The sequence below is a fragment of the Cupressus sempervirens genome, chromosome 2 (genome assembly GCF_028749045.1).
Source record: "Cupressus sempervirens isolate cs-2001-9-10 chromosome 2, ASM2874904v1, whole genome shotgun sequence".
NCBI lineage: Eukaryota > Viridiplantae > Streptophyta > Pinopsida > Cupressales > Cupressaceae > Cupressus > Cupressus sempervirens.
In genome coordinates, this window is record NC_143119.1 from 758,147,459 (window position 1) to 758,173,059 (window position 25,601).

Here is a 25,601-nt window from a genome sequence, read left to right on the forward strand (position 1 = left end):
TAAATAACCAATCAATATTTTGAATTTGACACCCTATATATTTATCTTGGGCCCTAAATTTTTTGTTTACGATATTTTTTATAACGAGAAACCAATAAACCCAATATGTGCATGAAAATAGATGTATTGACAATTATCCCAAAATATAATTTTCTTTGGTAAAATTTAATCCAAATGATGCTTGCATGATGCCACAAGGTACTAATAACTTAAAGACATTTCTTTGTGAAGCAACAAACCAACTTAGATAATCATGATCAATATCCTTTGCATAAAGTGCAAGACAATCAAATGCATCAATGCAATTCATTTTCATTTATTATTTATCTACTCATTATATATGTACACGAGTGTGTAAATTTATTTTATTATTTAACTTTGCCTACAATATATATCATTCCCCCTCCCCACCAGCCCAACTCTACATCTCTCCCTCTCTACCTTATTCCCTACTATCTAATTATATCTCTCTTTGCATCTATCCCTATCCCTCTTTATCTCCCCATCTCATATCGTTCTCTCCTCATATCTTTCTATCCATATCTTTGTCTACCTATATCTCTTTATCTCTCTTCCTATTTCTCCATTTTTTCCCCATCACTCTATATATCTTCATATAGCCCCCTATCTATATCTCCCCCTCTCCCTATCTATATTTTGAGTTGTCTTCTTCTCTATTACCTCTCTCCCTCTCTTCTCCCTCTTCTAGCTCCCTCTCTCTCTCCATCCATATCCTCATCTATGTATCTATCTATCTATCTCCTCTCTCTCCCTTTCTCACCTAACACAACCCTCCTTTTGCCCCCACCCTTGTACACCTCCCCTTTATTTATTTATGCATCTATATTTGTCTATCTCTACTTATCTTTGTAATCTCTCTTACCCCCTTCCACCTTGCCTTCTTGCTATCTTCTATTTTCCACTCTCTTTAGAGCCCCTCTTACTATCCATCCCTCTAACTCCCACCTCCCAATGCTCTTCATTTTAGTTTGATATCTATTTGCCTTTATATTTTTATCTTACCATATTTATTCTTTCATTGTGTACTCTACAAAAATATGAGAAAGCCTTACATTTTTCCTAATTGACCATATACACACCTCTTTGAGTGTACCCATTTCCATGGAGGTGCCTTGCTACTACTAATTTGGGATGGCCTACCGTGATACTAATGTATGGCTTTATTGACGCACCATATGATGTAATCGTTTCCGTCGTAACCGTCACTTTCCTGACCCTCTCTCGTCATCTCGACCTTAGTGCAACTGCAAAGAATATACAGCAAAACGAGAAAATCACATGATTGACTGGATAAGACAAGCACGGAGGCAATTTCGTACATATCAGATACCTCTCAGCCTGTCAAAAAACTGGATCGTGATTCCAGGGAGTAATAGAATTGTGTTTTTGTTTGAGGCTTGCATTCCATAATGGGAAAAATGGAGGTGACCATGGAAGTGGGAAGGGATGGTGTCGCCCTTATCAAGATCACCAATCCCCCTGTCAATGCTCTCGCCACACCGAGTAAGGATTATAAACTATTAGCAAATTACTCGAGTTCTTTTTGACGATGTAAGATCCCGTCTTTCATGCAATTTTAGCGCAAAAATTGAAAGTCTCTATTTGCCCTAGATCTTTTTACCGTTAATATTTAAAGCAGCTAGTGTTTCAAAAGGTTTGGGCAATTGCTGTACATTTGGGTTTTACAACAGCGTCCATTCTATGAAATGTCGGCCTATCTTTGTATCTGAGGCTAAAGGAATTGCAACTGCCAAGTTAAGATACGGGTTGCGTCTGATTGAGGAAAATTCAATTTTGGTCGATTTGGTGTTTCTATGCACTGACTTTGGCTTTACTTTGACTAGTCACGAAACCCGACATTGAGATCAGGGAATTGGCAAAGCATCACGAAGGACTCTTTCCATTATCAGTGTATAACTTTTGGCGAATCAACCTAAACTTACACATCCCTGGGCAACCTTTTTGATAATATGATATTTATTTACTAAATTCAAAATTCAGATAGGTCATTTCCCAAAACTATAAAAAAAGGGTCATGGGGAGGGTGACATTACATAGCTATTTCCATATTTATGATAGATTTCCACAGCCCATGATATCAAGATATAGCAATTTCTAGATTAAATTATGCACAAGAATTTATTATCAGTTATATTAGTGCGTGGATACAACTGTATATTGATTCTTATTTCAAACTTTTCATCTCTTTTTGAAATCCCTCTCCAGGGAATTAATGGATGGATTAGTTGTTTTTTGAATTGCTTTTATTGTCTTGTAAAGACATATGTAATGGGTTTGAAGTTGGCCACATGCATACATAATGCCTTTTTAAAACATTTAAATTTTTTTGTTCAATCTTATGCATAAGAGGCCTCCAAGAAGGGGCATAAGCATTAGCCAGTGTAGCAGACCATTTTTGTAGATTTTTGGACAGCGGTTGGTCCTCCTCCTTTTATTTCTCACGAGTAAATCAACTAGCAGTGTCTGTAGATGAGCTCTCCAACAAATGAATCAAAAGCTCATGCTCAGCTATGCTCTGAAAGGCATTATAACATATTTATCTTCATTCTTTTCCTCTTCCTCTTCCTCCTGCTCCTCCAGTTTCAAATTATCCATAAAATCCTTTTTGAATATATTTGAAACGTATGCTGAATTTTCTCTTACAAAATGATTGATTTCTTGCCAGTGGTAGTGGCTTTACATGCAAAAGAAAGAGAAGTACGTGAAAATGCCTCCCAAACTAATCCTAGAAGAGAGTAATTAACAAAACTTATATCTGTATAGTTTCAGAAAGGAGAAACCATATACACATATAATAAAGTTTATCATAATACAAGTGTATATGGGGAAATTCCTTTCGAGAGGAAAACTTACACTCTAAAGTATAAGCCATTTGTATAACCTAAGTAGCTGATCTTGATTCTGGTTGAATTCAGAATCGGCAAAATAAATTTCGGACCAGAGTCCAATATCATATATATATATATATATAGACGCACACACACGTGTGTGTATGTATGCATATTCATAGATTCATACATGTAACATGTCTATGTTCATTTATAATTCTTTTAGAACCTCAAAGTTCAATCATTGAATAATAATAATAAGAAAAATGCTGCAGCTGTATAATAGTGCTAGGGTTTGGAAAGGTCATATTAGAGTTTAGTATCACTTTAATTTAAAAAAACAAAAAAGAAAAGTGGGGCCTGTTTTTGGACGCCCAAATCCATGGATTCCCGCAAATTCTGCAGGGTTCCGGAATGAAATTCAGTTTCCATTCTGAAATTTGGGCGGAATCCAGATCTGGATCACACTGGAATCAGGATCTGGTGGTTTTTGGAGGAATCCTGTATCTTAATACAATAACTAGCAAGAAAGGTTACAATATAATTTCCAAGACGTGCCCTTACAGGAGTATCACCAAAATACAACTCTAGAGAAAATACAATAGCTTAGTAATACCTGTAAATTAACTATCCAAATTCTCCATCACAAGTACTCAATAAATTGTAGTGTAGGAAACATCAAATGGAGATTATGAACACCAAAAAGTAGGACATCCAAATAGGTAGTTGAAAAACGAACACCCAAAGCCCATGATGGAATCACTTGTTAAAATTTGCATATTCCTTCCTTCTGTCAATAGCACATCATTATCTCTTCAGCAACTCGGGCATTCCATTTTGCCTTACATTATTTCTATCAAAGATGCTTTATGACACATCATAACACGTCATAAGTTGATGAATAAGTTTAGTTCACTGTTACAATTCTTTCGTGTCTTAGATGTTTTTGTACTTTAAATATGGGAAGCTCAACTTTCAGAGTTCAGAACTTTTATCTGTGAGGACCCTTTTAAAAAATTTGTAGAGCTCAAAATTATGTACGCCATAGGCATCCCTGAACATGATGCTGAACAACTTGGAAGTTCTATTTTGGTTAAAAATCAACTCCATGAAAAGAAATCAATTTGCTTTAATATGCATATTAAGGCAACTGTCTGTAAATCATTTGACTTGCTCAAGAGAGAACCACAACCCTAGAAAGGAGAAAAACTCACAAAATAACAAGGGAAAGATTTCTTGACCTTCTTTTGTTATATTAAGAAATGAAACTGGAGATTAGATTTAAATGAGAGCAATGACCAGTAAATTCTCAACTAATGAAAATTTAAAGAGCTAATTAATAAACAGTCTTGTATTATTACCTTTTCAGTTTTTAGAGCACAATGTCATGTTTTAATATTGTGTAGTTTTTTTCTTATGTCAATGTATTCTTTATAAGAAGATATTTTTTATGACCATTTTAGTAACTATGCTAACATCGCTATATGCTTGTGATTTGCTTATCTTGTTTCTTTGCAGTTCTTGGTGCACTTGGGGAAAAGTATGACGAGGCAATGAGAAGAAATGATGTGAGGGCAATTGTTGTTACTGGTATGTATGCCCGTATAATATCAACAGCATATTCAAGTTCAAGGGTTTTTGGAGTTTTATAATTACACCCTGTCATACATAAATAGAAACACGAAAAATGACTGTATGTTCTTTCCCTACTCTTGTTTTCTTATCCACTAGGGCAGGGAGGCAAATTCTCAGGTGGTTTTGATATCAGTGCTCTCCAAGACTGTCAAAAGACTGGTAAGAGTTTCTGAAGGACTGTTACCAAAACTATTTTAATCTGTTGTTTCATATAATTTCGCAAGCTCCAAATTTTCTTAATGTTCGATATTGTAACTGTTCTCTAACAGGGGACACATCTAGCCTGGGTCGTGTGTCTGTTGATTTGATGATCAAAAGAATTGAAGGTTGGTAATGTGGTATTCAAGTTTTTTAATATAACTTTTTATTTCATTGGAAAGCTAACATTGATATTGTGAGCATGAAGGTGAATTTGTACTTTGGAGATGTTGTTTTTCAAGATAATATAAGTGTACATGAAAACATGTACTTTTTCTCTTGTTAGTATTGTTTCATTGCATGATTAAGAACATGAGATGTTAGAAAAGAACTTTTCTTGTTTTTATCAATTTGAATTGTGCCTCATAACACTGATTTGTGTTCTGATGTAGATGCTAAGAAGCCCTCCGTTGCTGCTATTCAAGGGCTTGCACTTGGTGGAGGGTTAGAATTAGCAATGGTATGGAACAATGACTCAGTTTCTTATTTTATATATCCAAAGGTTCCTAAGATTGCATTACATGATCTGTCTTAAGTTTCCAATTCATTCTGTTTGTGAAGTCTTGTCATGCTCGTATTTCAACGCCAAAAGCACAACTTGGGTTGCCAGAGCTTTCTCTTGGAATTATTCCTGGTTTTGGCGGTGAGTATTGGTACCTTATTCTTGGTTGTTTGAATTTCCAAAACATTATATTTTTTAATACTTATAAGGATTGAAACTGTCCTCTCAGATATGTTTGAGTGTGCCTCACATCATTCTTCATTATTTGAATATATTTATAAAAAGGCAATGAAATACCGTAATTTTACAGCAGTTTAAAAAATCAGTACTGGTCTTGGGATTTTTTAGGTGGTCTGTAAACATATATTGGAATTATTGTCTCGAATGTCAATTTATTGTTTGACCATTTCAAAATGTTTCCTAATACTGTATATCTAATAGAGAATCCATCAGTTGATATAAGGCAGTAAAGTTAGCCTTAGTATTTTAATTTTTTAACAAGGGCTCTAATATTGAGGTCAAAGACCATAGGGAAAACAAAGGAAAATTAAACAGACTCACTTCTTATACTGTGCCGTTTTGATCCAAGTTCCCTGGTTTTGTCATTTACCAGTCAATTTGTAGAAACAGGAGTCTTTTCGTTCTGAGAAAACACTCTTAAAAAATGCTATTGGAGCAAGTCTTTTCAAATCGGATTGTATTTGATAGTTTTTGCAGCAAACTCATAGCAATCTGGCCATTCTTTTTTATTTATTTTTTGTTGTATTTTGCAATGGTTGTCTGTGCCTGGTGTTCTATTTTATGGTGATGTAGTTTACTATCTGTTAATGTGAGTTTTGTTCCACTAGAGCATGCAGAATCAAATACTCAATGTTTTGGAGTGAAACACCGATTATTCAATCCTCTCCTAATATAAGGTCATCTCTCATGCTAAGATTGTAAAGTAAGATCATGAAATGACTTCAAGCTTTCTTCTATTGTGGATACTCGCTTAGTGAAATAATGTGATATGCTGGTAAACACTTAGGGGGCTTACGCTATTCATTCTTGATGGATATCAACGGTTTGCACTTCCAGAGGTTTAACTTCACAATGTGCAAAGAAAATGTAGTTTTGACTTTCCAACATCTACTTCAACTAAAAACTTGCTAATCATTAGCTACTTCTACTTCTAAGTATGAATATAAAGAATCACGGATAAACTTGGAATCTATTGTATTCAACCCTTAGTTAATTCAGATGAGGATCTGGAAGTGGATGCAAGAAGCGGGTGCACAATTTTTTTTTTTGTGTTTGCGGGGGGGGGGGGGGGGGGGGAATGTGTACACACACACACACACACATGCAGGAGCATTTTGGGGTAGTCAGCAATAAACTTGGACTCTACAAGATGCAACCCTTAGCTGATTTAGATGAGGATCTGGAAGTGGGTGCGCAATTGTTTTTGGGTGTGTGTGTGTGTGTGTAGGAGCATCCTGGGGTAGTCAACGATTCTGTACGCAAGGGCATTGAGCTTGGATTTGTGGACTTTTGGTTTGTGCAGTTCAGGATATGTTCGAGACACATTGGGGAACCTTGTCTTAAGTGTGCATCAAGTTTGGAGTTACTACGTTGGAGTTAGAGCCATTTTTGTGGTTGTTTGTGGGTGCTGGTAGTGTGTTCTTGATTTATTGGTGGAGTTTTTTTTGTGAGCTTCGATCCGAGGCAGTAGGCATGTGTGTTCTTGGTTTTGGATTGTTGGATGGCAGGTGGACCTATGCCTAAAGGTGCATAATTTCATATTGTCATTTGAGTTAGTTATGCTTGGGGCATGTCCTAAGTATTAAGTTATTTCATGTATTTAATATCTGTTGCCAAGCTGACTTGTGGCTTGAGGGTTTATTAAATGTAAGGGTTTATGTAATGTAACTTGTTAGGCCGACCTGTGGCTTGGTTTAGTATAAGTAGAGGATCTTGTGAAGTCTACAGTCATCATTCATGATGGAGTTGAGCATGGAGCAGTTGAGAGGAGCGAAGTTAGGAAGACCTAGTAAGAGCTAGTAACTAAGTGTGTGCTAGGAAACAAGAAGGTTGCTTGGTGGCCTGCGAGCACAAGTTTAGATTCTTCTTGGGGTTTCTACCAGATTGTGGGTCTGGGCTAGCTAGAGTTTGGATCTTGCAAGGTCTTGCAGATTTGCTTTTGTAATTGTTGATGTATAACTCGGAAGGCCTTACAGCCGAGCATATTGGATGTAAATCTTATGATTCTATTATGAGAATTGGTGTTGTTTTGGACCTAAATCTCTCTATTATTATTTGTATTCCATTGTGTGGTTATTTGCTTGGGGCTAGGACATCTCCTTTGGGGTCTCCTACCTTGTATTGCATTAAGTGGTATCAGAGCTAGTTGATCTTGTGGTGCTTGTTGATCTTGTGGATTTGTTGCTTTGGGTTTGCGAAGATCTTGAAAGATGCCTCTGAGTAGATTGACCCTAGGGCGATTGTAGATCTCTGTGATGCTATGAAGCCGAGGATTACAAAGAAGATTAGATTATATTTTAGATCTGAGATGAATTTTATGAAGAATGATATGGTAGCTGAGATCATGAGAGCTATAGCTAGTGTCCCTAGGAATGTTGGTATTGAAGATGGTTATGAGGAAGCCGCTAAAGTCTTTGAGGTTGCTGGATCTAGTGGTGAAGACAAAGATGATCATATGTGTTGTCCTGCATTTTGTCACCACAAAATAGAGGTAATAGTACGAAACTTTTTCAAACTAGTTTCATATTTCTCTAAGCTTATTTCATTATTTAATTGGTTTGTATTGATCAATCAAACAACAACAATTGATATAATGAATCTTTTTACTAAAGGCTTTCCTCAAGTCTTTTTTCATTTTTCTTCTTGTCAAGCCTATACTTGATTTTTGAGGCCTTCATCCCTTTGTTTGCTTTTGAGTGTGTTTGTTGGTTTTTAGTCTTTTGGTTTTGCTCAAGTGATTGCTTTCAGTTTGCCCTTCAATTTGATCTATCTTAGGGCTTAATCAGAGTTGACACTCAAAAAATATGACCATTTTAGTGCCCCCAAAAAGTGGACTTTTTTGATGCAACTGCATGAATCAAAAATATCATGTTATATTTTTAATTTGACATTCACTTTTTGAAAAATATAACTTAAATTCACTTTATGTTATGTTTTTAAGGTACTTTATCATTTAAATTTTCACTTAAAGTAACTATAGTGCACTTTATGTTATATATTTTTAAGTTGAGTTTTGTTTTTTAATTTTTCACATAAGTGACTATATTAACTATATAGTTCAATTTTTTTTTTTTTGATATTTAAATCAAATACTCTAGTAAATATTACTTATTAAATGATATTTGCATATTATATTGTTAATATGATAATATAAATATAATTTATGTCCCACTTAAGTAATATTTTATCAAAATTAAATTGGCATGTGCTTAATTGATCACTTAAGTTGTGTGCAACATGTAAATGAGAAAAATATGCAATAGCACCTAAAAGGTGTGTTATTTATGCAAATGCATGTAAACTCAACGTAAATGTGTAATGACATCAAAAAGTTGAGTTACATATGTTTTATGCAATTGCACCAAAAAAGTGTGTTTTTAGCTTAAATGCATATTTTAAAAATATGCATATGTACTAAAAAGGTCATTTTTTGCCTTGAGTTGCATATGCAAGTAACAAACACATATAATTGCACCAAAAAGGTATGTTTTGCACCAAAGACATACAAACACATCTCTAAAACCCCTTTTTGGGCAAAAAACATGTTTATAAAACATGCAAATGCACATAAAAGGTGTGTTTTTGCCTTGGGAGAGCTTATTACATGTTTTTAAAAACATGTAATGGCCTCCAAAAGGTGCGTTTGGGCCTATTATACATTTTTAAAACATGCAATCACACAAGAAAGGTCCGTTTTGCATTCAACTTCATGCATTTGCTCTTCCAAAACCCGTTTTTGAAAAGTTTATTGGCTTTGGCCTCCAAGAATTTGTTTTTGGTGATTTCTCCTAGATTTCTCTATGGAATGACTTGAAATTTTTTCCACAAGGGGCTTTTTCCCATTTCCATGCATTCTTTTATAAAAAATGTTGGATTCCTTGTGAAAAATGATGCATTTTATGGCATAATGCAGCCACGTTTTTCACCAAAAATGTCCATTTTAGAGTGAAAAAGATCACGTTTTTGCTTGGAGAAGGGGTGTTTTTGGCATATTTATCAATGTTCAAAGCACTAAGAATCACCTTTTTGCATTCCAGAGTGTAAAATGACTCATGCAATGCACTTGGGAAACCACGCTTTTACCCAAAAACGTCCCATAAACTTGCATTTAACAAAAACGTTGGAGGCTTGAGGGATTTTAGGGCACGTTTTTCATATTGGGCATGAAAAACGTCTCATTGGATGCTCATTTCGAATTCATCATTGCAAGGTTGAGAAGATCCAAGTTTGTTTGAGAAATTTTCAACATTAGAGCTTCTTTCTCCTTCATTTAGGGCATACAATCATCATGTAAGTGGACATTTTTCTTTTTGTTAATTAATTTGTGCTTATCTTGCTGATTTTGTGCATGTTTTAACTTGATATTTCACACTTGTTGATTTTGATGCCATGGAAAGTGCATTTTTCCTTTAAAAATGATGAAATGGTTCATTTTTATGTTTTTGGTTTTTTCCCAAACTCCAAATTTGATTTTGCATGTTAAAGTAGCTTACTTGTTGACATGTTTGAGTCTTTTGCCAAAGGTACGTTTTTCTTTTGAGTTTGTTTTTGTGTTTTGTGTGTTTGCATTTCTGTTTTTCTTCATTTTGAAGAAGTTGCAAGTTCTTTTCCAAGAACTTGAACATGTTTCATTCACGCCACCTTCCATTTCATTCCATTTCCATCTTTCCACGTCACAAAACTTCACATCTCATTCTTTATATGCGATTACATGTATTTCCATCTATCATCTGTACGTACATGTAATCTCATTTTCCATTTCCATTTTCACTCATCTCACTTTCTGCATTCAATTGCATGACATGATTACATGAAAAGTCTTTTACATGTAATTGCATCTTTAGAACCCATTTTTGACTAAAAATCACTTTTTAAAAGTCAAAAGAATGTCATGTGCATGTTTTCCCATGTATTTTGATTTCACTTTTCCTCAAAGATGTTTATAAAGTTCACTTCGCCTCAAGTTCAATTACATTTCCACCTTTTCATATGCACTTGCACTTAATGAGCAAAATACACGTCATTCCACTTCCTTTGTCATCACGCTTTTCATCGCATTTCATTCGCACTTACATGTAAGCTCATTCTTTATCCACATTTGCAATGTCATGTCACTTTCCAATCCCATTACATGTAATCTACTTTCTGTGTAATGACATCTTAAAAGCCCAAGTCACTTTGTAAAAGTCAAGAGTCTCCATTCACACACATTCCCATGTATTCCACCTTCATGTCTTGAAACACATTCATCTCCTTCCATTCTCACCTCATGGTTTCTCTTGTCATCTTCCATTTCCATCCACTGCATATGTATGATGTATCTTTTTGGGATAATTTCATCAGGTCTACAAAATATCTAATCCATACTTGAACCTTTTTTGCTTATCAAGAACCAACCTTCTATGGTAATATCCTCTGATGATGTATTTATTACAATAATAGATAAGACGTCTATTATTAGTTAATGGTTATCTTGTAAATATCTTTAGCTTTAGTTTGCTTTCGTTTTTTGCTTTCTCTGGAATAGAATGTTTCTATTCTTTACGATCGTTTCCTAAGGAAACATCATCTCTTCCTTTTGTATAAATTGACCTTTCGGTCTCTGTTATTAATAAGCAAGTATTTACCAATTACCTCGTAATATGGTATCAGAGCTAAATACTTAAATTTTTTCGGAAAAAATTATAATTTCTTCTTGAAATTATTTGTTTAAATTTTTCCAAAATTATTTCAGCTAATTTCTCCAAAACCCACCTAGGGTTTTTCTGCTTGGAGAAATTCCCGAATTACGGGTCTGCAAATCGCATGGAAATCGTGGCCATTTTTTGGAGACTCGCGTTTTTGGGGTGAAAATCTGCATGTTTCTATATCAAATCTTCATGCTCTTAGCCGTCTCAGTCTGTCATCGTGCTCTGGGAAGCAGATTCGACCATTTTTCATCAAGAAATCTGAAGTTTTTTCAAGCTTTTTTCAGCTAGGGCCGTTTTTTCGAAACCCTAATTTTTGGGGTCGAAATTTTTTTTTTGTTTGCAGATTCTTGGTGGGTTTTTCGAGAGCTCAATTGGTTGTCGTCCATTTTTTCTGGGTGCCTCGATTTTTGTGCCTCGATTTTCGAGCCAGCGGAATCAGAAAACGACAGCAGATTCCTTCTGGGTTTTTCGAGCTCTCTTTTGGGTCATTCTCTGATTCTTCCGTATTTTTGCCTCGAAGAATGTGCCTTCACAAATTTTCACAGTTTTTCATTGAAAAACGTGCCATGGCATCTCTGACAAATATTCTGCTCGAGCATAATTCCAAATTCAATGGTCGCAATTATGGAACCTGGAAGCAGCGCATCATCGCAATCTTCGAATATCGAAACACCGATCAACTTGTTCTGGGTGTTAAGCAGCGTTCGACTTCTCCGGGTCCTGATCAAGATACATGGGATCTGAACAATCGAGAGGCAGTAATGCTTCTCAAACTCTCCGTAGCTGATGACCAGCTTTCTCAGATTCCATCCGGCAAGACAGCGGCCGAAATTTGGACACATCTAAAAGGTCTTCATGAGACTTCCGACAAGAGCAAAGCCTTCTTTTTGAAAAACACTCTGTTTTCTATTGTCATGGATGAGCGCACCTCGCTCCAGGCACACCTGAATTGGATTCAGGAAATCCGTGATCAGTTACTTGCCATTGGTCGCAAGATGGAGGAAGAGGATATTGTGGTAATCACTCTTTGGAGTTTACCAAATTCCTATGAGCATTTTATCGAGACTCTCAACATCACATCTACTGGTGTTGATCTAAAGTTCACTGATCTCTGCACCTTGCTACTTCAGCAAGATCGGTGGAAACAACAGTTCGGTAGCAGCTTCAGTTCCACCTCCACTGAGCAAGCCTTTGCTGTGAAATCCTTTCAGAAGGATAAGGGCAAGTTTCAGCAACCATCTCGGCAGAAGTCTTCTGCTCCAGCATCCGATGGTACCAAAAAGAAGAACATTCAATGCAACTATTGCCACAAGTATGGTCACATGAAGGTTGCATGTCGGAAACGCTTAGCTGCCCAATCTAAGCAATCAGGTTCGCAACCCAAAGCGAACAGTGCAAAGCACATTGAGAAGGTGGAATCTGCCTTTTACGCCTTCATGGCTAAAAGACCCGCAGATCATGTACAGTCATCTGCCTGGTACATTGATTCAGGTGCCTCTCGACATTTCACTCACTGCAAAGACTGGTTTACTGACTACCAGCCTTATTCAGATTCTGTTATCTTTGGTGGTGGAGAAGAGTACACGGTTGTTCGTAAAGGCAACATTCAAATTCAGTCTATTGGGAGGAAGCTCATATTCCTTGATGTGTACTACGTTCTAGGGATGGAACTAAATCTACTCTCGGTCAGTCAGTTGCTGCAACATTCTCCACACTTGGCAGTCACCTTCAGTTCACATCAGTGCACCATCACTGATCGGGCGACTAAGTCTACTGTTGCAGTTGGTCTTGAGGATCATGGTCTTTTCAGACTTACTGATTCTAGTGATTCTCAGGACTTAGCTATGGCTGCTCGGCGATCTTCCATCAGCACACTTTGGCATCAGCGATATGGGCACTTAAATGTGCATTATCTCTCACAACTTGCTTGGGATGAGCTTGTTCTTGGTTTGCCAGAGATTCAAACCCAACACCTTGGAGTTTGTGATGCATGTCAGGCTGGGAAGCAACATCGCACACCTTTCCCCAGTGGCGATTCTTGGCGAGCTTCTCAAGTACTTCAGCTTGTTCATGTTGATATCTGCGGCCCTATGGCCACTCCTTCTGTTCTTGGGTACAGGTATTTTCTGTTGTTTGTAGATGATTTCAGTAGAAAAATGTGGGTGTATTTCCTTAAAAAGAAATCCGATGCATTTATTGTATTTCAGAAGTTTAAACCCTTAGTTGAAAAAGAGTTTGGGAAATCTATTATTACTCTTAGATCAGACAATGGGGGGGAATTTTGTTCTAATGTTTTCTCCAACTTCTTGGATACACATGGCATCCAACGCCAGTTCACCACACCCCACACGCCACAACAGAACAGTGTAGTTGAACGTCGGAATAGGACAATCACCGAGATGGCTCGTTCCATGCTCGAACACAGACATGTTTCAAAGCGTTTTTGGGCAGAAGCAGTTAACACTGCAGTTTATCTGTTGAACTGGTCACCCACAGTGGCGGTCAAAGGTAAAACTCCGGAAGAGGCCTGGTCAGGTCGCAAGCCCAAAATTAGTCACCTGAAGGTTTTTGGCTCTCTTGCTTTTGTTTGGATCCCTGATGCTTCACACACCAAGTTGGATGCCAAGAGTCAGAAACTGATGCTTGCTGGATATAGCAGTCTTCACAAAGCCTATCGCCTTATTGATGTTGAGACATCTCGTCTCATATACAGCCGCGATGTAGTCTTTGATGAGCAGCGAGGACCATTCATGCCTGTTTCTCCTGTTCCTGATCCAGCAGACCAGCCTATGTAGGTTCATGATTTGGGAGTTCGGCTTCCATTAGGTCCACCTGATGGGAGGGCTCCAGTAGCTCCTACAGCTCCAGTCCTGCCTGTGATACCTGTACAGCCACCTTCGGCTTCTCCTGTAGGATCACCTCGTTTTGAAGATGCTTCACCTGAGTTTGATCCAGATTCTTCTGATCAGGATCCTCCTGATCAAGCATCTCCTAGTACTATTGTTGGTCATTCTCCTCTCCGGCCTAAGTGGTGGGCTAAGACACTTGCTGATCTTCATGATGATGAGCTCATTGATGGGAGAACTACTCGGAAAAAGAGCAAAACTATAGATTCTGTTAAATTTTCTCTTATGGCCAACATTCACAGTGTGTTTGAACCTCAAACATATTCCGAGGCTAAAGGAATTCCAGAGTGGGAACAGGCCATGCAATCTGAACACCAGAGCCTGCTGAAGAACAACACTTGGGTCCTTTCTGATCTTCCCCCAGGGAAGAAACCCATTAGCTGCAAATGGGTCTACAAAATCAAATACAAATCAGATGGTACTTTGGATAAGTACAAAGCTCGTTTAGTGGCAAAGGGCTTTTCTCAGCGTCAGGGCATTGATTATGAGGAGACCTTTGCTCCTACTGCAAAGATGAGCACCATCAGATTAGTCCTAGCCATGGCAACACAGTTTGGCTGGAAGGTCCATCAGATGGACGTAAAGAGTGCTTTCCTGAATGGTGATCTCCATGAAGAGGTCTACATGACGCAGCCTCCTGGTTTCAAGGTTGCTGGTAAAGACCATCAGGTTCTCAGATTGGTAAAAGCTCTCTATGGTTTGAAGCAGGCCCCTCGGGCATGGTACATCAAGATTGATACGTACCTCAGTGATCAAGGCTTCAAGAGGAGTTCTTCAGACTCAAATCTGTACATCAAGACTACTGACAGTGACATCATCCTTCTGATTATCTATGTGGATGATCTGATCATCACTGGCAGTTCGGCATCTTTGATTTAGGGAATCAAACAACACTTATGCCAGTCTTTTGATATGACTGACCTTGGGCTCATGCATTATTGCTTAGGTTTTGAAGTTTGGCAACAGTCTTCTGGTATATTCATCTCTTAGTCCAAATATGCCAGAGCCTTGTTAGACAAATTCCGAATGTAGGATTGCAAACCTGCATCTACACCTATGGAGAAAGGTCTCAAGTTATCAGCCAAGTCTGATTCTCCTTCCGTTGATGATACTACGTATAGGCAACTAGTAGGCAGCCTCATCTACCTATTTGCTACTAGGCCTGATATCAGCTTCGCAGTCAGCTATATTTCACGCTTTATGACAGCTCCTAAGGCTGATCATTGGATGGCAGCAAAGCGTGTGCTTCGTTATGTGAAAGGCACTTCTGATTATGGACTTCTGTATTCTCGGAGTTCTAATCCTAAACTCAGTGGGTTCACAGATTCAGATTGGGCAGGCTCTGTTGATGATAAAAAGTCAACATCTGGATATGTGTTCAGTTTGGGATCCGGTGCAGTCACATGGACCAACAAGAAGCAGCAGGCAGTTTCTCTCTCTTCTACAGAGGCTGAATATAGAGGGACTGTTAAGGCAGGATGTGAAGCTGTCTGGCTTCGTCGGATGCTTGGGGATATGCAGATGTCACCAGCAGGACCGACTACTCTGTTTGTTGATAACGAAGGCGTTATCAAGTTAGCACGGAATCTAGTCTTCCATGAACGAACCAAGCATGTGGATGTTCATTGTCATTACATACGACAGCTGGTTGAAGACGGGACTATAGATCTGCAGTATGTTCCTACCTCAGATCAGACTGCAGACATTCTCACCAAGCCTCTTGGTCCTGATAAGTTTGTCAAATTCAGAGGACAGCTTGGTGTGTTAGATAGATTAACCATTAAGGGAGGGTATTACAATAATAGATAAGACGTCTATTATTAGTTAATGGTTATCTTGTAAATATCTTTAGCTTTAGTTTGCTTTCGTTTTTTGCTTTCTCTAGAATAGAATGTTTCTATTCTTTACGATCGTTTCCTAAGGAAACATCGTCTCTTCCTTTTGTATAAATTGACCTTTCGGTCTCTGTTATTAATAAGCAAGTATTTACCAATTACCTCGTAATAGTATTCACGTTTTGGAATTTTTGTGTTGCAGCACAAGCACAAGAGATGCCCTCACCATCAAAATCTAAGGGCAAAATGAAATACTAGTTTGATAAAGAGTTGGCTCATACAACTCAATCTCATGTTATTACCATTCTTGACAATGTATTAGATACAAAGATCGGACATGTGGACATGACTGATTTCTTGCGAAGAGTAGAAACTCTTGTTGGTCATGAAATGAAATGTATCAAGAGTAGTCATACTCACTTGGTGTGTACATTTCCCATCACTGCATGGAACCATATTTTGTTCTTGGATGCGCAAAGCGTTTCAGCCCAAAGTCAAAGACGATCAATTATGCTACCCAAAGTCAAAGACGATCAAGTATGCTAACGGAAACATTATTATAAGCCTTGATCCGGAGGTTATTGAGCAAATTTTCAAAGTGCCACATAATGCAAAGTGTGTAGATCTAACCAAAGATTCATCTTTAGAAATATGGAATGAGAAAAAGGGAGATTATTAGAAGTATGTGAATCTATATTGGTTGGATACCAAGAGAAACAACTTTTTGAGATGACCACAAACCGTTCATAGATCTAATTTCAAGCAAGAGTACAAAGATCTTATTATTTTTCTCAATAGGATCTGTGGTCTCGAAGATTCCAACAATTTTGAACCATGGATGTATAAGTTTATTTTCCAGGTCATGGAAAACAAGGAGCATATCTTTTGGGGATAACTGATCAGCACTGCACTCTGTCAAAAGTTGCTCAATGTAGGGACTTCAGTGTCTTTGTACATGAATTCCTACCTTGTTTATATTGCTGCTGCCATGGGATCTTTCTTTGGACTTTCAACGAAAGGAGATCGTCTTCAAATTCCAATTTGGGATTACTATGATCATATTACTTTGGCTAATAGTAAGTTCCATTTCGGAAGAGTTCAGGATGCTTTCTTTGGGCATTTCCACTGTTTGTTTGATAGACAATTATCCGTCAAAAGGGTATCTGATGAAGCTTGGGAGAAGATGATGATGACAATATCCAGAATATCATCAAGCTAGTTTTAATAAAAGATGCTCTTTTCCTATTCAATGGCATTAGAAAGAAGGTACATCTATCTTTGATATATTTTAATCCATTTTAGCAAACACCAATGGTGCAGGGGCACCTAGGTAGGCTTGTGAAAGACCTAGGGCTCCTAGGGTATTTTGGCTTGTAGTGGTGCTAGCCACACCATTAGGTGAATAATAGGCCTAACCTAGTCTTAGGTTGAGGTTAGTTAAGTTGTGGAAGTTTCAAAAGGTCCTAGTTCCTCCTAATTGCTTAATTAGGCTATAGAGCATTTTTTTGTGTTTTGAGGGGTAGAATGGTCAAACAAGTGTTTAAAGGACCTTATTACATGTTTTATAACCATTTAAGGCTTTTGGCAAGGTTTGACAACATTTGGAGCAAGTTTGAGAGTCAAACTCCAAAAGATGTAAAAGTTGCTAAAAAATTGTCAATGTTGTCAATGACAACATTGACGACTTTTTGTTACAATCAAGCAACTTTTTGGTTGGAGCTTGGTAACTATTTGAAGCAGTTGGAATCGGTGTGGGGATGTGTTTATAAGGCCATCCTTGACCTTTTGATAGGTTGGAAGTTTGTGAAGATTTTGTGTGTATGGATTGAACAAGTTCATTATCATAGTTTTATGCTTTTTAAGTTTTTAGCATTTTAATGGATTAGTTTGAGGACTATTATTGCTTGAAGTGTTAGAGAGGTTGATGTGTGATACTGTACAGTACTAGTTTGTGGTTTTGTAGAGTTTTAGTTGCTTGTTTAAATTGTTTTGGTTTTTGTTATCCTACTGTTTTGGACCAAGTGCTTGAACAAAATGGAGTCATAACTCCCTCTCCCACGGTAGGATCTGTATGACCTCTTGGGCTTTGGGAGATGACTCCTTGTACATATTATACAACAAAGGAGGAACCTTTGGAAAGAAAAGCAAACATTTCTATGGTAATGCCCTAGGCAAGCCAGAGATGCATGGGTAGGGATCACAGTCAAGCGTAGAGGTGTTACAGTGATTGAAAATGTTCAGGATACTTTAATCAAAGCTTGGTAAGTGTTAGGAGGATGTGTAATGAAGCTTCAATCTCCATGGGAGGCATTAGTGGAAGTTCTATGGTGGGCAAAACATGTTTTCTTGCAGATAGCTTGTTAAACCTTGAAAACCCTTGTTTTTAGGCATATTTTGTGGCGATATTGTACAGACAAGTTGGGAACCCTAGACCACCAAAATCTCTAAGTTCTCTGAAAAGTGTGTCTCGGTCAGTGGTTTATTTGACCCCTTGTTAAGGACTTTTGCAAGATGAGGAATTTTCTTCATTAGGAGGGCTAATTGCTTGTAGCCTTGTTTCAAGCAATTTTGTGAAATCTTGCATGATTTTTGTAACTCGATAAAGGGTTTCAAGTTTGTTTGTGGTTGTGAACCTTTAGGGAAATCCAAATGCCTTCTTAGGTGACCATCCATCCATTTGGTGAGTCATGTGAGTACTTGGGGTTGGTTGTAATGTGGAGAGTTATTGTTCTTACATTGGTGTGCACTAGTTGAAAAGCCTAGGACCTCTTTGTTAGGATCCTAAGGGGAATAGGTTAACCAGTAACCCTATTAGGTCAAGAGAAAGACCTAAGGTATCCCTAGGAGTAGCTAGGGTGGGAGCAAGACTTGTTGTCACATTAGAGTGGTATCAGAGCAGGTTAAAGACTTGGGAAGAAGGTGTATGTTTGTAGCTACTCGAGAGGTAGTGGGTGAGTCAAGCATGGTGACTAATGCAAAGCTAGCTAAGGAAGTTGATGAGCAAAAGGAGAAGAATAGACTCCTTGAAGTAGCCTTGGAAGAGAAGAAGACAAAGTTGGAGGAAGTTGTTGATGCAGCCAAAAGGAAGAGGAAGACAATGAGAAGGGTAAGGAGGTAGCAGAAGAGGATGTTGTCTTTGAGCTAGACTTTGTCTTCAATGAGTAACCTTTCTTGAAAGCTATTAAAGCCCTAGGTGGACTCTGTCTTGAATGAGGAACCTTTCTTGGAAGCTATTAAAGCCCTAGGTGGAAAAGCTTTGGAAGGTGTGCCACTATTTAGTGGAAAGATGGACATAGATATAGTGATGGATTGGTTGGATGGCATTGAGAACCATTTTGAATGTGAAGGGGTGCTAGAGGCACAAAAGGTCAAAGTGGCTAAGTCAAGACTGAGGGGCTCAGCCTTAACTTTGTGGAAATATGTCCAAGATGAGAGGATCAACATGGACAAGAAGCCTATAGCCAATTGGAATGCCATGGTTACCAAATTGAAGGAGAATTTTCTACTTGAGGATTTTGAAGTTCAGCTTCACAAGAGAAGACAAGGACTTAAACAAAGAGACTTGGATGTGGCCTCTTATACAAAGGAATTTCAGAGGCTATGCCTTCGTCCAAGAAACAAGAGGAAGAGCCAATAAAGGTGGCTAGGTATTTGGGTGGTTTGAAGTGGAATATTCAAGATGAGTTTAGCTTGTGGACACCTACTACTGTTCAAAGGTGCCATCAGCTAGCCCTAAAGGTGGAGGAAAAGAATAAGAAGAAAGGGGATTCCAATTGCAAGGATAGAGGCAAGGGCAAAAATCAGAGAGGACAAAGAGGGGGTTACCAAGAGGAAATTAACAGAGGAGTCAAGGTGAAAACAAGTTGATAGAGCAAGCCACTGAAAGCACTCCTAGAGGAGGATATAGTAGAGGAAGAGGCAACCAAGCAGGTAAATTATAGCGGCAAAGGATCAAGTAGAAGTAACTCATACTTTACTAGTATGAAGTGTTACAACTGTGGTCAACTTGGCCATCCTATATATACGTGCCTTGTAAAGCCATCTTCTTCAAATCATGTAAAGAGAGTAGCATATTCACAAGAAGATAACTCAAGCAACAAGGAGAATGAGGTTGATCACAGAGTCTGAGAAAGGTGAGAACCTCATGTTTATGAGGGTACTAATCAGTCAACTTGCTCCTAATGAACCTAAGCATAGGAGGGCTCCGTTTAGGATCAGATGCAAGATCCTTGGAAAAGTTTGCAAGGTTGTGGTGGATTCAGGTTCTACTGATAACATAATATTAGAGGAGGCAGTTGAGAAGCTTAAACTAGCTAAAATACCACATGTGAATCCATACAAGGTAACTTGGCTCAACAAGGTCAAAGCATACTAGTGAATGAGTAGACTTGGGTGGACTTCTCCATAGCAAGGTATAAGGACAGATTATCGTTTGATATTTTGCCCATGGATGCTTGCCATCTACTGTTAGGTAGACCCTAACAGTATGACAGAGAGGCCATTTATGATGGCAAGGCAAACTCAATATCCTTAAAGAAAGGAGGCAAAAATTTAAAATCCAATCTCTTTTGGAGGGAGAAGAGCCACAATCTAAGGTGCCTAGTGTGTTGTTATGCAGTGGGAAGGAGTTTGTTAAGGATCTTAAAGATGAAGAGAGTCAAGGCTATGCAGTAGTGTTGAAGTCCAAGGGAGAAGACAAGATAGTCAAAGACCCTTTACTTGCAGAGGTTCAAGCATTGCTTGAGAAATATAAAGACATTGTGATTGATGGCACTCTTGCTACCCTACCTCCTAAAAGAGTCATAAGCCACCAAATAGACTTTGTTTCTGGTGCATCCCTACCAAACAAAGCAGCATACAAGCTCATCCTAGACCAAAATCTAGAAGTGGCAAGATAGGTGCAAGAATTGATGGACCAAGGTCTGATCAAGAAGAGCATAAGCCCATGTACAGCCCCTGTGGTACTAGCATCCAAGAAGGGAGGAAAATGGAGACTATGTACGGACTCAAGGGCCATAAATAGGATCACAATCAGGTATATTTTCCCCATACCTATGATTGAGGATCTCATGGATTGTCGTGGAGGAGCAATGTACTTCACAAAATTAAATTTGAAGAGTGGATACTGTATGCCTAAAATGTGGGCACACTTCTATGAGTCATTATATTCAAGATTTCTCAAGAATGAGGTCTCGAATGGTGGCTCATAGCTCTCTATTCATGGAGTCCAAGGGTTTGTAATGGAGGCCCTCAGTTTGACCTAGTTTGTGCCCATTCAAGTACACTATGAAACAAGAGATTCAAGAATCCAAAATGCATGCAAATGGAGATGAAAACTAATCTATATGATAACAATGCAAAACAATGCAAGATCTAATCTATGAAAGCAAGATCTAATCTATCAATGCAATATCTAAGCTAATATGAAAATGCAAGGATGAAACCTCATGATGGAAGCCATGGATGCATGAGAGAAGAAGACAAGAAGATAGAAGTTCTCCCCAAAAAGCTTTAGTATTCAAACTCCTCCTTCAAAAATTGCTCTCCAAACTTGCAGCATAACAATAACATAATAATGGATGTACAAAAATGAGGAGAGGGCTCTCCCTTATAAAGGAAAATATGGAGGTGAGAGGCTTCTCACAACCAATATGGGATAATAGAGTTTGATTCATGTGAGACAAAATTCCACCAATGAGAAAAGAGGAGTGTTTGAGAAGTGGAAAGACAAAAAAGAGGACTCCCACTTAGAGATATGTGCATTTAAGTGTAGAGAAAATAAAAAAAGATTTATTTCATTTTATTTCCTTTTTCAAGTGGGATTTATTTAATTAAAAGGGAGCAAGTTCTTTTAATTAAATAGGAAATATTTAATTAAATTAAAAGAGGGGTTTTTCTCTTAATTAATTAAATGTGGATGAATTTAATTAAAAGAGAGGTTTTCTTTTAATTAAATGGGGACTTATTTTATTTAATTAAAAGAGAGATTTTCTTTTAATTAAATAAGAATTAGGATAAAATGATCAACCTTAGAAAAATAAATAATCGAATTTGATCAAAGAAATTGATTTGAATTGATTTAATAAAATATTGCAAACCATTGATTCAGGAAATTTGATAAATTGATAAATTGAATAATGGGGGCCCATAGTCTAGGCAACCATTTTAGGGTGCATACAGATACCACCAAATCAAGATTAAGGAGGGAGATGAGTGAAAAACAACATTTAAGACAACAAATGGGCTTTATAAATGGCTTGTGATGCCATTTGGTCTCTCAAATGCTCCTAGCCTTTTCATGAGGCTCATGAATGAAGTGCTTAAGGACTTTATTGGAAGGTTTGCGGTGGTATATCTAGATGATGTACTCATTTTCAGCAAGACCAAGGAGGAACACATCAAACATGTGGAAGCAGTATTGCAGAGGCTTCATAAGGAGAAGCTTGCTATAAACCTTGAGAAGTGTGACTTCTTCAAGCAAGAACTGGTGTACTTGGGTTTTGTAGTATCTAAGGGATCCTTGAAGATGGATCAAGAGAAGGTTGCTGCTATCCTCGACTGGCCACCACCTACAACATCTACTAAAGTAAGAAGTTTTCATGATCTAGCTCAATTCTATAGGAAATTCATTAGGAATTTTAGTGGTCTATGTGCACCTTCACTAGATACCATAAAAGGTGGGGTCAAGTCTAAGTTCAAGTGGACCTTAGAAGTAGAGAAATCCTTCGAAATGTTTAAGAAGTAAGTAGCTACCCAACCTCTTTTCCAATTGCCTAGCTTTGAGAAACTTTTAACTATAGAGTGTGATGCAAGTGGCCTAGCAGTAGGGGTAGTGTTGAGTCAAGAAGGTAGGCCAGTAGTCTTCTTTAGTAAAAAGCTAAACAAAGCCAAAAAGAAGTATTCATCTTATGACCTAGAACTCTATGCCCTAGTTCAATCTCTTAGGAAGTGGAGACACTACCTATTACCCAAGGAATTTGTGGTCTTTACAAATAATCAAGCTCTCAGCTATATTAACAGCCAAGAAAAGTTGAGTAATAGGCAGTTGAATTGGATGGAGTACTTGCAAGCTTTCACCTTCACCATCAAGCATAGGAAGGGGCAGATGAATAAAGTGGCAGATGCGTTGAGTAGAAGGTTACTAATAGTTCAAGAGGTACAGTTGCATAGCATTGGGGTAGAGAGCTTCAAGCATCTCTATAAGGAGGATGAAGATTTTGCAGAGGCATGCAAGGTATGTTTTGACTTTGACAATCATTTCCATAGCAAATTCTTTGAGATTACATTGCAGGATGGATTGCTCTTTAAGGGTAATCAATTATGTGTACCAAGGGGATCAATAAGAGAAAACCTAATACATAAGAAGCACAATGGAAGTCTAAGTGGGTACTTTGGTGTCAGCAAAACCTTAGAATTAGTCCAAAGGTTCTGCTATTGGCCTAAACTAGTCAGAGATGTGACTAAGTATGTGGAGCAATGTATAGTGTGTATGAAAGCTAAGGGTGGAATGAGTAATGCAGGTCTTTATCAGCCCCTATCAATTCCAAATAGACCATGGGAGTGTGTGAGCATGGACTTCGTAGTAGGTCTGCCTAAGACAAAGCAGGGATATGACAGTATCTGTGTAGTTGTTGATAGGTTCAACAAGACGGGGCACTTCATTCCATGTAAAATTCATGAGTCACTTTTGGAAGATGTTGTGGAGCAAACTTGGTACAAACTTGTCATTTGGTTCAGCATACCATCCCCAAACTGATGGTCATATTGAGGTGGTCAACAGGGTGCTTGGTAATCTCTTGAGATGCCTAAGGAGTATAGGCAAACTTGGGATGTCATCATTCCCCAAGCAGAGTATACCTACAATGATAGTAGGAATAGAACCATAGGCAAAAGTCCCTTTGAGATTGTCTATGGAATGCTTCCAAAGGGTGTGTGTGAGTTGAAGGATCTTGGAGGGATGGAACATAGGAGTGGACATGTTGAGGATTTTGCCCATACCATAAAGGAAATCCAAGAGCAAGTCAAGAAGACTATTTAAGACAATACACAAAAATGGAAAGCCAAGGTGGATGAAAGAAGGAAGGACATTCAGTTTGTTGTTGGTGATTGCGTCATTGTGAATCTAAACAAATCTAGATTACAAAAAGGCATTCCATGCAAGCTGCAAATGAAAAGAGTGGGACCTTGCAAAATCATATCCAAATATGGAGCAAATGCCTACAAAATTGATTTGCCATCAGATTTGGGCATCTCTCTTATTTTCAATGTGCAAGATTTGGTTGAATTGAAGGGTAGACTACCTCAAAGTAGTCAAGGAATTGCCACTGATCTAGAACCTACAGTAGCACCTTCAACAAGCAACTTGGAAGCTAAACAAGTGTTGGATTCCAGAGTGACGAAAGCTACCAGACACTAGGTGTATATGGAGCACCTCATCAAGTGGAAGGGCAAGCCTGATTCAGAGGCAACTTGGGTCACTGAGGCAAATTTCAACAAGGAAGGCATTCCCCAAGACCTATTGTCCACAGGAGTTACATAGTTTTCTTTTGTGGGGGAGTATGGTGCAGGGGTACCTAGGTAGGCTTGTGAAAGACCTAGGGCTCTGTTGGTACCCATATGGACCCAATATTAAAATTTACAGTGTGATTTCATTCTAGTTCGTTTGGCCCATGATGGTTCAGCAGGGTATGACATGGTTCAGACTAGTTCAACGGATTCGATGGTTCGACAGTTTAAAATGACAGTTTTGTATACCTTCAAACAGTCACCTAGAGCTTTCTACTCAAGCATAATTTTGCAAATCACTTCGGTGGAAAGGAAGAACATTAGGATTGTGCTAACATATCCGAAAATCAAAAAGATCCAACAGTGGGATAAAAAGTTATAGAACCCGTACCCGGACCTAGTTTTGCTGCCAGAAATATTAATGATTAAAATTTTCAGTGTGGAATCTTGAACCTCTTTGAACTAAGGTTCAAAGTAGTTCGAAGTGGTTCAAAGTGGTTCCATTTAATAAAGCAGGTTTAGATAGCTTATTTTGAGTCAGCCTGATTCCAAGTTCAACAAGTTTCATACTACAAAGTTTCTGGTGATTCCACTTCTAAAGTGTAGGTTCAGAAGCTCCATGACTCTTGGTTCCCATTCAAAACGAAAGTCCATGAGATTTGAATTGTTCCTAGGGGGATTCAAAGATATGTCCGAAGTTCTTTTTTCGTGATAATTATGGGATCCACTTTGGTACAGTTAGCTCAGTTGAGGTGAAGAAGCCCAAGTTTGATTATTAATGGATATGATTACAATTTTAGAATTCAAAATCTAGATAAAGGGAATTAAAATGAAAGTGAATATCTTGATAGGCAAGTGGAAAATGATGATGCTCAAACCTATCAGATGGATGAAAGCAAAGATGAGAAATACAAGGTTGATGCTGGTAACATTATCTTAACAATTCTGATTTGTGACAGTTTGACAGACTTTCAAACAGTAGTGAATAACGTTTGACTCAGATATTATTTTCAAAATCGCTTTGGTGAGAATGTGGCTAACTAGGATTCTGACAGCATATCCAAAATTCAGCAAGAGCCAACGATGGGAAAATTAGTTATGCCTCCCATACTGAGACCTATTTTTGCTATCAGAGTTATTTTAAATCTGCCCAGCATCAAGAATATTTCATTTTAGACTAAATCATTTGTCCAAATAGAATTTAATATGCTGAAATATAT

At 38.0% G+C, this 25,601-nt stretch overlaps 1 protein-coding gene across 1 annotated transcript in view; it reads left to right on the top strand.

The window, feature by feature from the left end:
- Nucleotides 1-1,276: 1,276 nt before the first annotated feature.
- AIM1 (Enoyl-CoA hydratase/isomerase family) overlaps nt 1,277-25,601 on the top strand; it is a 68,670-nt gene continuing 44,345 nt past the window's right edge. Inside the window, exons 1-6 of the mRNA XM_089815404.1 lie at nt 1,277-1,524; nt 4,389-4,460; nt 4,602-4,664; nt 4,775-4,831; nt 5,096-5,163; nt 5,265-5,346. Of these exons, the coding sequence (XP_089671530.1) occupies nt 1,431-1,524; nt 4,389-4,460; nt 4,602-4,664; nt 4,775-4,831; nt 5,096-5,163; nt 5,265-5,346 (436 nt within the window). The 5' untranslated portion in view covers nt 1,277-1,430. The remainder of the gene's footprint in view (nt 1,525-4,388; nt 4,461-4,601; nt 4,665-4,774; nt 4,832-5,095; nt 5,164-5,264; nt 5,347-25,601) is intronic.